General features: G+C 35.6%; 1 protein-coding gene across 1 annotated transcript in view; it reads right to left on the bottom strand.

The window, feature by feature from the left end:
• Window positions 1-14533, bottom strand: part of LOC107581608 (collagen alpha-1(XIV) chain-like) — a 123669-nt gene that overhangs the window by 28816 nt on the left and 80320 nt on the right. Inside the window, exons 26-30 of the mRNA XM_016267238.1 lie at window positions 13738-13882; window positions 9465-9503; window positions 6677-6815; window positions 4949-5091; window positions 3123-3232 (exon numbers count right to left, since the gene is read on the bottom strand). Coding sequence (XP_016122724.1) covers window positions 3123-3232; window positions 4949-5091; window positions 6677-6815; window positions 9465-9503; window positions 13738-13882 — 576 coding nt within the window. The remainder of the gene's footprint in view (window positions 1-3122; window positions 3233-4948; window positions 5092-6676; window positions 6816-9464; window positions 9504-13737; window positions 13883-14533) is intronic.

Raw genomic sequence — 14533 nt, 5'->3', positions numbered from 1 at the left:
GTGTCTGCTGGGCGGCGATCAAACGGACAGGGCAGCGCTTTTCACAAGCGGAGACCACTACTAGACGAATCATGTCATTTGTTATTTATTTATTTTTATCTCTGTTCTTTTGTCGTAAGTTATGCTATTACTCCATTAATTTATACTAGCCTATCCAGCGGTCCCTGAATGCAGGCTCTGATTTATTGCCAGTCAAGCGCAAACAGGCTGCAGGGACGAGTCTATAACGACTTTGATCTGATCATAAAGTCTTTCCGAGTCACAGGGCTCAAGTCCAAGTCAAGTCTCGAGTCATTGCTGTCAAAGTCTAAGTCGAGTCTCAAGTCTTCTTTAATTATGTCGTGTCGAGTCGCAAGTCATCAAATTTGGGACTCGATTCCGAGTCAAGTGACCCGAGTCCACACCCCTGCGATATTACATGTTCTATATGATTCCGATCATAAAACATTAAATGTCATTTGCATTTACGATGTACAATAAACTAAAATTATTTGACATATTTCACCTGAGAAAGGCTTTTGCATATTTTGGAGTGAGCTGTTTAGTTGACAACCGCTCGGACCGTTCAGTATGATTCGTGAGTGATTCACTTAAACCGGTTCATTTGAATCATCAAAATGATTCTATTCTACAGAAGATTCGTTCATGAATCAGCGATTAGTCGAGTCTCAAGTCTTCTTTAATTATGTGGAGTCGAGTCTCGAGTCATCAAATTTGGGACTCGAGTCCGAGTCAAGTCTCGAGTCACAAGTCCACACCCCTGAAAATCTGTATGCAATGACTTCATACATTTTATAGATTTGAGACACTTCATTTTAGTTTTATACAGTTGCTTTTTAGGTATTTGAGGTATATTGATTTCAATCATCATTGTTGTTGAATTTTATCATATATTTTAATTAAATGAACAGAAATTATTCAAAGATTTTAAATGTAATGCAAATTATATAAAAAAAGTGATGCTCAAAAAATAATTATAAAACCTTGATGTATCAAATAGGATAGAAACACGATCACGAGTCCCGAATACGAAGTTCATTAGCGACTCCAAAAAGAAAAAGTGCCAACTCAATGCTGTAGCGTCACTCTATAGAGCAGATTATATCAGTTGTGCACTGAACGCTCACTTAAATGCAAATAGAGATAAATTAATGTCTTGTATTTCTTGTATAAATTAATGTAGCATGTCTTAGTTTGCGTTTGTCGCTCTGTTAAGCACTCCTTGTGTTTAATTTTCATATTACATATGTGGGTCATTCTCAAACAATGCAGATTTTCTGATTTACAGATTTTGACATTTTTAATTTAATTCAGTTTTCTCCCATAAAAGTGGTGGTTAATGTTTATTTGGACATTATTAAAAATGATAATTTAATATTTGGTCAATATTTTTTTGATTATCTTGTTTTATTTCACAAATGAAAAAGAGTGTGTTTTCATTAGGATTCTAAGTGTCTGTATCATCTAAAAACACACTAATTAATCAAAAATAAATAATTACAACATTAAGCACTTTTTGAACTGAACATCTTTTAAATGAACATTTAGTAATGCAACGGCATCTTTAAATTAAACAATATTTTTAAATGTATTTTTACATTAAAATATAAAATTACAAGTAACATTTTTTAACATTAAAAATGTAAATAAAATTAATAATTAATGTAATTAATAAAATGAATGACTGTAATTAATAAAATACATTTACAATTTTTAATTCAGTCATTTAGTTAAATGACAAATTAACCAAATATGAACAATTTTGAATAACTTCTTCAACGTAGAGGCAAAATCCAACATATCCACAACTTCTTACATTGAACCTGAAAGTACTTTTCTAGAATGTTTTTGTATTATCAAGCAATAAAAAAATATGAAATAAAAAAGGTGAAATTCTTCAATAAAAGTGTCTAAATCCTGCTTATTCCCCACCACTTAGATGAGACAGGCAGTGATTTATTTATTAATTCAGAATCCGGAGTGGAGACGGTGAAGAAGTAATCTGTATTACTCACAGACTCTAATCTTGACGAGTTCTGCCAAGAGGGATTACCCTACAAACACATCATAAGTGATGGCAGGAGAATACTTGCTCATATAACACACACGCCACTGCATCAAAGGCTGCGGACGGCTTGTCATGCACTCAAAGGAAGAACACACTTGGCAGGAAAAGCGAATTATAACCAGACAAGTAACACACAGAGCCTTGGAATACATCAGACAGCCTCTCAAAACTACTGGAGGGCGGAAGAGTGATAGAGAGCTCTTCACCAGCACGGATGTGAAGAAAGCATACAGAAAATGAACGGGACAGGGCTATCATAAACCATTTTCATACCGTCAGAACTCTGTAGTGCATGCCCTGGATGAAATAATAATAGAAATTCCCCGGTGTGCATTTTAGAAACATGAATGACAGCATCCCTTCCTGTTTGTACAACTTTTTGTTGTATAAAATTTAGTGTTGCATTTAAAACTGGTATATATTAATATGCAAATACATTGTATGTTTTAGTTTTTATTTCATTTGAATACATTTAACTGAAATTTAGTTAATATAATACTGTATTTTAACGCATATTATCTTTTTCCACAAAAAGATGTGTGAGATCAAAACAATTGGCAGATCCTCTATTGAACAAAATGTAGAAATGAAATCTGAAGGTCACAGTTTTGTTGTTACAGTGACTAACCGATTTGCTGTTTAAACATTGTGAATCTACTGTAAATCTGATGAACTTCAATTTCTTATGACATAAAAAATGAGCTTGCATCCAAACCCGTACGTAAGCATATGAGAATGAGGGAAGACAGAAAGCTAAAATATACTTCAGCAATATTCGGTTCTGACAGTCAAGGCGCAACTATAAAGAAAATGAGGTAACTTTATAAAGGAAAATTAGTGTATTCAGCTGTAGTTGGTCATTTGGTGCATGAATGGTCATAGCATGAATTAACAAACTTTGGTTACTATAATTCAAGCATTTCCAAAGTCCAGCTTAAATCTTGAATTTCCTGACAAGAAAAATAAAACCTCAACCAAGAGACCGAAACACAAATGACTGTATAGTTTCTGTAATCATAGTCATAGCTGGATCATAAATGGAAGAAAGACTGACCTTATGGAAACTGCCATAGAAAATCTTCTTAATTTCACTTCCTTCGAAAGTCACCGTTTGAAATTCTCCCTTGTAGTCGGAATTGAAGAAGGTTAATGTTTTCCCTCCGTCTGAAAACAGACAAAAAAAATTAGACTCAAGGGTTTTACTGTAGATCTTTTAAGTCAGCGGGGTTCTCAACTGGTTTTCTTTCAGGACTAAGATTTTACATTGGACATCAAGTGTAGACTTAGTCAAATATGTACTCCTTATGTCCAGCAATATGCAAAATTAACATGTCACAGGCTGAATCAGGAAAACTGACCATTTTGGTTTTAGCTACATTTCAGTGTTTTTTTGCTAGTGTAACTTCATGAGTGTATGGTTAGTTGCATTTTATTATTTGCATTTAGCAGTGTCACTGTTTACAACCCATTTTTGGGTCACGACCCACCAGTTGAGAACAGAGCATGTGAGCAGAGTGGAGCAGCAACAATTTCCCCTCTGCACTCCAAGCATTCAATAATCATTCAGCTCCGGGTTCAGCATTTCCCGCTCCTCGCTCCACTGATCAGAAACACCGCTCCGCCTTCACTCAATGACGAAATTTGCAGCTAAAGTATTTCAGTATGTTTTGAAATATCACAAAGTTCTGTTCAGAACTTATATTAAACGAAAAATACTAGACAATACTAGATGTATATTTTTAACGTATTAAATGACTGTTTAACTCACTTGTCTGTGCATCATCTCTCTACTTTTGCGAAGCTGAGGGTTGAAGTTACTTCAGAAACAGAAAGAATATGCTGCAACTTTTCTGTTTTTAAGCTGATAAATCACAGGACAGCGTTGACAATCATTTTCTGCAGTCCCAGAATGTGTGCGTGATCTGTATGTTTTATGCGAGCTTGTGTGTTGTTCGCGCGTGCAGCAATGTAGCAGCACATTAGTTTAGAGCGCAGATTAAATACCTGCACAATAAACTGTTTAAAACGTGAATTCACCCAATCAGTATTGAGTATCCGCATGCTACAAACAAACATACTTGAGATATAACCTCCCGCACTCGTCCATCACCATCATTATACAACATTCACCTTCTTTCTGATTTGAGGGATCCACATATCTGTCAAGCTTGATAAAATGCAGATATTTTATGGGCTGATGGCATTAATTGTGCATGTGATGGAGCGGTAGTGAAGTGCTCTCGGAGCGAGTGAAAACCACCGACACTGACTTTCGAAACAAAATCCACTCCTCGCTCTGCTTCCACTCTACTCCGCTCACATACTCTGGTTGAGAAGCACTTTTTGATAAACATATAATTGATCAAAAGGGGAAAAAATATGTTGTACATTACAGTAGGAAATATTTAAACAATTTATATCATTATTAAATAATGATTAAATTAAGTTTTTTTTTTAATTAAGGATGAAAGATTTTATGTTGGGGCTGCATAGGGGCATAAAAGAAATCAAAAAGAGTAATACTCACTATCCAGGATAATGCCCACCAGTGGCTCATTGTTTTTGTCAAGGATTTCCCACAATGCAAAAGGTTCCTGAGGAGTTTCAGGCAGTATGCGGAACAGCATAGATATAGTGTATCTTCTCCTCTCCTCTTCCTTTTCTGGCCTTTGATAAGACAGAGGTGCTAGACTGGGCCTCAAAACATATAATTGATCAAAAGGGGAAAAAATATGTTGTACATTACAGTAGGAAATATTTAAACAATTTATATCATTATTAAATAATGATTAAATTAAGTTTTTTTTTAAATTAAGGATGAAAGATTTTATGTTGGGGCTGCATAGGGGCATAAAGGAAATCAAAAAGAGTAATACTCACTATCCAGGATAATGCCCACCAGTGGCTCATTGTTTTTGTCAAGGATTTCCCACAATGCAAAAGGTTCCTGAGGAGTTTCAGGCAGTATGCGGAACAGCATAGATATAGTGTAGTCAGAGGGAAGGCCTTCTGGATGTAGATACCTGTCAACATAAATCATACATATGCAAACTCCTTCACGCCAGGTTTGAAATGAAAAACTGAAACGATTTGTCAACTTTTGGAGAATTTTTATTCATTTATTTATTTATATTTTTTTAATAACAAAGCCCCACGCATGGCACGTGAAAGGAAAAGTCGGTCACTCCGAGTCTCGTCGGTGACCGACGAATTGGGATCTCGCTTAGAGAGACCAATCTACTTCGAGTGTAAACTAAACGAGCCAATGCACATTGGCATGCGATGATTGCATCCAGCTGCCGCTGATCACAGCGTGAGCATAAAAAGGCAGCCGGTGCAACGCATACCAGCTTTTCGCTTCAGGCTACACTACCCCCTGTCGTGCTGCAAACGGCCGTTTCCCCTGTGCGTCTCAGCACGTAAAAGAGCATTTCCCTAAAAGAGTACAATAAGCGGGTGCGTCTTTGTAAAGATGCCGTTTCACCTGTGCGTTTCTGGATGCGGTCGTTACCTGGCGCCGGGTGATACTGGCGCCAGGGTCTGTACTGAACAATTTATCTAGATATAATTTTATTTTTGATTAATTATAATTTGGCATCAGACTTATGTCTGTTAGATCTAAATTTGTGATTCATCCGACTATTTGAGAACTTGTTGATGACTTCTTGTTTTTTCAAAGTCTTGACTTTCAGGTGTTTTTTTCACAATGTGTCTGTTTTTTTTTTAGCATTTTAATTTACATTTTAATTTATGTTTATTTACAGAGAGTTAATAAAATAAAAAGAGAGATACACTACTCTTATTACTTCTCAACAAGAACAAAAAAAAACATAAAATGCATTTATATTTATATCTCCCTCAAACCACTGCAATGCAACCCTCATGGGATAAATGCTGTAGAACAGTCAAAACAAAACTATCATTGTGAAGTATAACACAATACAGGAACTGAAATTTTATCAAATAAAACAAAACAAATAACTAAAATAAACATAGATCAATATTACATAAGTATGAAAAGAAACAATTATGGTTGAATACTGCAAAATAAACTGCACAGCCAGAAAAACAGATCTTCTACCACATGAGCACTTTCCTCTGAAGAGCAAATGTGAACTGTATCCAGAGCGCTGCCATTAGCCTGTGAGTCTTTGGCCTTTCTCATAATCACAGATGAGATTATCGTAATAACAGTGTTGTAGTAATTCCCAGCTGCCTGAGTGTGAGTTAGAGTGAGGCTGCGGTTTGCGAGATTTACAGGAGAGGCGATCCTCGCGCTGAAACCCTCCACTGTAATAACAACATTCCCCCTGAGCGCAGGAAAGTGTAGCCTAATCTAAATATTATCGCATGCTAGACAGGAGGAGGAGGGTCAGTGCACTGGGATCAGGCACAGAAGCCCGATCGATTTAAGTGAGGGGCTAATCTGTTCCTGCTCACTAAAACCACTTCATCTAGATTTGATTAAACTTGATGTGTATTATGGTTTTGATTTGACAGGTGACATGTTCCAGCTAACGCACATTTTTCTCATTTCAGAGAGTTTCAGTTGAGCGTGGTGGCACACTTTCTCACATACAGAAACACGGTACACACACACACACACACCTGGTAGGCTGGGAGACGAGGGCGTCCTTGTGCAACCGGTAGCAGGGGTAGCTGTTGAAAGTCCCAGGCTCCAGTGAGACACCTTGCACATTGCTGTAGTGCTTCTCGACCAAACCAAACATCTCCATCATACGGAAACCTGTGAAGGACAACAGATAAATGTCAAGAATGCTAATCTAATGAAACAGTACCGTTTAAAGGTTTGAGGTCTGTAAGATTGTTTTTTTTCTTATGCTCACTAAGGGTGCATTTGTTTGATCAAGAAAAAAACAGTAATATTGTAAAAAAAAAAAATTGATTATAATATATTTTAAAAAATGTATTCATTCCTGTGATTACTCCAGTCTTCAGTGTCACATGATCCTTCAGAAATCATTCTAGTATGCTGATTTGGTGAAGAAACATTTCTCATTATTATCAGTGTTGAAAATAATTGGAAAAAAGCAGCTAAATATTTTTTGTGTAAACCATGAAGGATTCTTTGATGAATAGAAAGTTAAAAAGAAAAATTTGTTTCTTTTTAACAACGTAAAAGTCTTACTTGTCACTTTTGATCAATTTAATTCATCCTTGCAGAATAAAATTATTTATTTATTTTTTTAAAAATAATGTACTAACCCCAAATATTTAGAGAGTAATGTATGTACATCAAATGAAAGTAAATTAAGAAATTTAAAAAAAATATTTAATGAGAAAAGGTGATTAATTCGGTGACCTGCATTTCTTGTCTTAAAGTCTGTTTTTCTATGTTAAAGACTTTCCTATGGCAGATTAATATTTTACATTATACATTAGATTATAATGGTCTATTTTTAAGCTTATAATTTCCCTGAAAAGTGTAAACAGTAGCTATGGCAAAACGTTTTTTTGAAACAGCAACAACAGCTCAACCAACAGTGTGAGTTTGGGGGTGGGTATGTTTGTCCATCCAGTGAAAGACAGGCCGGGTGAAGAGGAAACTTAAGTGTGCTTTTTTCTTTCTTCCAGATCTAGATTATGGTGTGAATAACATGACCCACTGGTCCTAATTAAGTAAAGGGGTTGTTAAATACTGACAGTGGATGAATAGATCTAATTCTTCAAATAAATCCTTAGATCCTATCCTCCAACCCAGCACAATGATGTAGAGGTTTGTGTGAACCAGGAGCATTTATTGTTGTCTTACCAGCTAAAGTGTTTCCGCTCATCAACATCGAGGGGCAAGCTGTAAAAGAATAAAAAGAAGAGGTGCAAAAACTATTAATTCCACAAGAACAAAGTGATTTTTGGAAATTATTTGATGCATTCAAATATTTTTTTTCTGTTCAGAGACCATTTTAACAGCAATAGATTTCAAACTTGTATTTTAGACTTGACATAAGCTTGAGTCTCAAGGGATGATTTCAGAGAACAGAAGAGCAAGAACTTATCCAAAGTAAAGAAGTAATCCAAAAGTGATTACCCTGCAATCTAAAAAGGCTTCACACTTTATTCATCCCTTAAAAATATCACAAGTCATTGCTTACCTATTTTCCTCTGAGACAAAGTACACTTGCAAACATGCCAAGGTCCCTGGTCAATCGCATTTAGTGGTCATTATTTAAAATATATTTGGCCAATCAGAGTATTCCAGAGAGTTGTGTAATAATGTAATGAATTAATGTTATACACAACATTGTGACATACTGAGATAGCAACCTTATTTCACCGTTTTAAAAGCCATTTGTTACTGCTACTCCATCAACCTCTGATTTTTTTTTTATTTATTTATTTTGACAGTATAATTCATTTTAAAGTCGCAATGAAACAAAGTAGCGACATATCTTTTCTTCCATACTGTGACACATTCGAGTGTAACATATTATCGACAAAGAAAAAATGTGCTTTGACTTGTTTCTATGTATTGATTGTGGATTTTGAGATGTGGGAACTCTCAAAACTGGGACAGTTGAATGCAATTCATCTTCGACTTAATGTTGAAGTCTGTCCAGCTACAAGCCAGAAATACTTTGATTCAACACTTTCAGTTTATAATATGATTGGTCTTAAACTGTATTTATTGACTTGACTTATTATTATTAATATAATATATAGATAGCAAACATGATACATGATATTAAACACTAATTATTGGAAATGAGTGTTTCAACCTCATCAGAATGTCTTGAAAGTATAACATTAATTGTAAAAGACATAGTTCTGGTTTCTGATTGGTCAATACAGCATCCTAGATGTTCTCAAATGCAGAAATAATGTACTAACCCCAAATATTTAGAGAGTAATGTATGTACATCAAATGAAAGTAAATTAAGAAATTTAAAAAAAATATTTAATGAGAAAAGGTGATTAATTCGGTGACCTGCATTTCTTGTCTTAAAGTCTGTTTTTCTATGTTAAAGACTTTCCTATGGCAGATTAATATTTTACATTATACATTAGATTATAATGGTCTATTTTTAAGCTTATAATTTCCCTGAAAAGTGTAAACAGTAGCTATGGCAAAACGTTTTTTTGAAACAGCAACAACAGCTCAACCAACAGTGTGAGTTTGGGGGTGGGTATGTTTGTCCATCCAGTGAAAGACAGGCCGGGTGAAGAGGAAACTTAAGTGTGCTTTTTTCTTTCTTCCAGATCTAGATTATGGTGTGAATAACATGACCCACTGGTCCTAATTAAGTAAAGGGGTTGTTAAATACTGACAGTGGATGAATAGATCTAATTCTTCAAATAAATCCTTAGATCCTATCCTCCAACCCAGCACAATGATGTAGAGGTTTGTGTGAACCAGGAGCATTTATTGTTGTCTTACCAGCTAAAGTGTTTCCGCTCATCAACATCGAGGGGCAAGCTGTAAAAGAATAAAAAGAAGAGGTGCAAAAACTATTAATTCCACAAGAACAAAGTGATTTTTGGAAATTATTTGATGCATTCAAATATTTTTTTTCTGTTCAGAGACCATTTTAACAGCAATAGATTTCAAACTTGTATTTTAGACTTGACATAAGCTTGAGTCTCAAGGGATGATTTCAGAGAACAGAAGAGCAAGAACTTATCCAAAGTAAAGAAGTAATCCAAAAGTGATTACCCTGCAATCTAAAAAGGCTTCACACTTTATTCATCCCTTAAAAATATCACAAGTCATTGCTTACCTATTTTCCTCTGAGACAAAGTACACTTGCAAACATGCCAAGGTCCCTGGTCAATCGCATTTAGTGGTCATTATTTAAAATATATTTGGCCAATCAGAGTATTCCAGAGAGTTGTGTAATAATGTAATGAATTAATGTTATACACAACATTGTGACATACTGAGATAGCAACCTTATTTCACCGTTTTAAAAGCCATTTGTTACTGCTACTCCATCAACCTCTGATTTTTTTTTTATTTATTTATTTTGACAGTATAATTCATTTTAAAGTCGCAATGAAACAAAGTAGCGACATATCTTTTCTTCCATACTGTGACACATTCGAGTGTAACATATTATCGACAAAGAAAAAATGTGCTTTGACTTGTTTCTATGTATTGATTGTGGATTTTGAGATGTGGGAACTCTCAAAACTGGGACAGTTGAATGCAATTCATCTTCGACTTAATGTTGAAGTCTGTCCAGCTACAAGCCAGAAATACTTTGATTCAACACTTTCAGTTTATAATATGATTGGTCTTAAACTGTATTTGGCTCAGTGGTAGAGCATTGCATTAGCAGCGCAAAAAGTCGTGGGTTCAATTCCCAGGGAACACACATACTGGTAAAAAATGTATAGCCTGAATGCACTGTAAGTCGCGTTGGATAAAAGCGTCTGCTAAATGCATAAATTATTAATTATTATTATTATTTACTCATAAAAATATGTAAATAATGTCAAAGTAAATAAACTAATTTTTATTAATTATATATTGAAAAAAATATTTTTATATTATAAATACAGATATATTTACATTTCATAACATTTAAAATATTTGTACTAATTATAAAAATACTGATTACACACAAGTTGATTTTGTGTATGCTCTAGCACTTAAACTTTCATTTGCACCTGGTTGGGTTACAAAAAATCTGCGAGCCAACGCCGATCTCACCTACTATTTTTAAGCTCACAAAGTGCCAAGTGTTTAGCACAGAGCAAAACAAAGTCAGACCCCTGATGAAATGAATTTTCGAATCACGTTTTGCGTGACATCCCAGCTGTCACTCCCAGCAGACCTGAACTGTGGGGTCTAACAAGCTGCACTGCCCCGTTTCAATATTTTACCATTATCACCAACTTGGCACTGCAGCTGCAAGACATCAGCCGGGCTGCTCATTTCTAATTTGCATCTCTAATCTCTCAGAAACGTCTCAGGTTCCCCTGGATCAGCGAGTATTAGACACAATCCCCTCACAAAAGCTGCACTCTGAATAAAATATGGACGGGCATCTGAGATGCTGCACTTTGGCGATATATTGCGACGAATTGAACAAGGGGACCCTGTGGCTATGCCTGACTGACTTCTGAAGCTGCCTGTTTCTCTTTCTGGCTTTTCTTCAGCTCCTTTCAGAGGGAGACAAATGACGGATTCCAACTAAGGAAGCAGACGACAGCACCGTTTGAAGTGTGAGTTATTTTGTTTTAAAATAACAGGTGAGGAAAAAAATTATTTAGACTGCAGATTGGCGTTGTGGCCAACTGTGGCCTCGAACTGACGGAGGCAAAAGCACTGCTGATTGACTGACAGATGAACAAGACATCATGACTGCAGCATCAGTCAAAAGTGGGCATGGACTGATCATTTGTGTTTGTGAGCTTCGGCTAATATTTTTCACTCTTAGCTTTGTTTGTGAGGAGAATAGTGAGTACAAATCAACTATAGAATCTTCACAGCACTTACTCACCCTCATGTTGTTCCAAACACATATGATTTTATTTCTTCTGAGGGAAAAAATGATCAAATTTGAAAAAAAATAATAATAAAATAAAATTAAATAAATAAAATCTATCTATCTATACACACACATATGTATGTATTTATATATATATATATATATATATTGTATATATACACACACAAAGAAAATGTATATTTAAAAAAAAATAAGTATAAACAATTATAATATATTATAATTTACATTATAAATTACAAATAATTAATAAATTACATTACCTTTATTATATTACACGTATAAGTTTGGAATCACATGAGAGAAAATTATTATAGAATCTTCATTTTTGGGGGGTTAATTATTCCTTTAATATTCTAATGAGAAAATATGTGGGTTAGTGTCATGCCATAGGCCACAAAAATGAACCATACCATCAGGTAAAAACTCTAAAAACATAATTCTCTGAAAACTTTGAACATCAAAACAACATCATCCCATTTAAATATTTTCCAAATTTCAAAGAAACATACTTAATACTTAATACTTAATGTCTTAATACTCAGAAATGACTTCTCTTTTTTTCTCCAAGTTTAAACACACTGAATGAGGCCAATCACTTTGATCCTCACCTCATCCTCTGACTATGAATGTAGGAAAATGCAGGCGAGGGATTAGCCCTAATACCCTCAGAAAATAAGTCATGCTCATGTTTCAAATGAGCAGCCCGCTAAAGCCGGGATGGATAAATGCACCGGGCTCATAATGCCTGGATCACACATGTCCATAGACATGTATCTGCTCTCACCAGTGAGGCACAGCATCTGTCGCCCACCCACTGACGGGGGGCTCATTGCCATGGAGAATATACCTTATACGGGGACGTTTGTGTGTGTGAGGACACAGCAGGGTGGGGGCTGCCGTTCCTTCACCGTGTGGAATGAGAGGTGTTTCATTTTAGAACAAAGACTCACAGCAAGACGAACGCAAGTGTAGGGACACACCGTGCTGCTCTGCTGCTCACTGAGCTGGAGCCATGCCACTTTTCAAACTCATACTATGATGTTCTTGCTCTTGGTCTTCTTAAACAGGACCTTAATAAAGAATGTTTGGCAAAAGTATTAGGATGAATAAATCTGGACACAGATTACAAGGAGATTTTACTGCTCAAAGACCAGCATGAATTTCCAAATTGGTGCAATAGAAGTTGGTTTATGCTGGTTAGTTATAATCTGGTCCAGATCTACCTGTTGGACCAGCATGCTGTCCACCAGGAAAACCATTTTGGATATTAGAGGAGAACTTTGATGTTTTGTCTCCTTGGCTCCTTGGCTTTGAAGGCCAATTTACCCTTAGATTAAAAATATAATTCTTTATCAGTGTTTATGTCTGGTTTTCCAGTATAAATATCTAAACATACGTAAAATAAGATACATTAATTAGTTGTTGTTTTTTTAAAGTGAAAGTGACATGAGGTGTAGCCAAGTATGATGTCCCATACACGGAATTTGTGCTCTGCATTTACCCCTTCCAAGTGCACACACACACACCGTGAACACACACCCAGAGCAGCGGGCAGCCATTTTTTGCTGCGGGGCCCAGGGAGCAGTTGGGGGTTCGGTGCCTTGCTCAAGGGTCTCACCTCAGTCGTGGTATTGAGGGTGGAAGAGAGTGCTGGCTATTCCCTCCCGCCACCTACAATCCCTGCTGGTACCGAGACTCGAACCCACAACCTTTGGGTTACAAGTCAGACTCTCTAACTATTAGCCCACGCCTATTGAAAATTAAAGTTCGTAATGCAATGCAGACCAGACCAGACGAGACCAGACAGACATACAGTATAAAACAAACAATAGAATGAGCAAACAACAGATAGATCGAAAGATTAAACAATAGAATGAGCTAACAATAAAAAGAAAGATAGAATGATAGAACGATAGATTGAACAAACAGTGAGTGAACAAACAGACAGACAGACAGACAGACAGACAGATAGATAGATAGATAGATAGATAGATAGATAGATAGATAGATAGATAGATAGATAGATAGATAGATAGATAGATAGATAGATAGATAGATAGATAGATAGATAGATAGATAGAGCAATAGCATACTTGCAATTTAAAAAGGGAGCTGCGAGTGTGGTATTTTTTTCAATGAAAGATAAAAATATATTTTGTGTGCATGAAGAGCAGCTGTGAGTGCCGTTTAATTCACTCTGAGGATTGAGATACATGCCTGTCTTGGTGTTTCCTCCCTTGTAGGTGATGCGCTGCACGGCGTCCAGCAGAGCCTCCTTATCGCTGTAGGAGCTGAGCTTGAACTCAGTCCTGGCGTCATCACTGAATTGAACAATGGCCACCTGTCAGTTGTAGAAAGTAAGTTAGCAGCCATTTATCACATGGTTAAAAGCAACAGTATATCAATGTCAGAAAGAATTTCCCCCTGGAATTGATTTTAAAGGACATTTTGGTACTTTTATAAGGGCATATTGTATTTTTAACATACTTTAGTACAGTTTAAATCCTTATATTTTAATAATCTTTTGTTGTGCTTTAAAGAAGTTCACTTATTTTTACTAACATATTAAAGCATGTAAGTTTTTTTATTATAATTTTTACTGTAGTGTGTTATTTAGTATTAAGTGAAGTGAAACTTCATCATTTCAAATGTGTAATTACTCCAAATCAATTATTTGAAAGTATCACTTAAGTGTATAGGCTAAATAACTCTAAAATGCACATTACCATTCAAAGGTTTGAGGCCAGTATGATTTTTTTATGTTTTTGAAAGAAGTCTCTCACCGAGTGCTCGCCCAGGAAAATACAGTACAGTGAAAAAAATCTAATATTGTGAAATATTATTACAATTTAAAATAAATTCTCTGTTTAATTTTGTCATTTATTTCTGCGATGGCAAAGCTGAATTTCCAACATCATAACTCCAGTATTGAGTGTCACATGATCCTTCAAAAATCATTCTAATAAGCTGATTTGGTGCTCAAAAAACATTT

Source organism: Sinocyclocheilus grahami, unplaced genomic scaffold (genome assembly GCF_001515645.1).
Source record: "Sinocyclocheilus grahami isolate Dianchi unplaced genomic scaffold, SAMN03320097.WGS_v1.1 scaffold36.1, whole genome shotgun sequence".
NCBI classification, from domain to species: Eukaryota; Metazoa; Chordata; class Actinopteri; order Cypriniformes; family Cyprinidae; genus Sinocyclocheilus; species Sinocyclocheilus grahami.
Note: the sequence above shows the minus strand (reverse complement) of the source record. Positions and strands in the feature narration are given on the sequence as shown.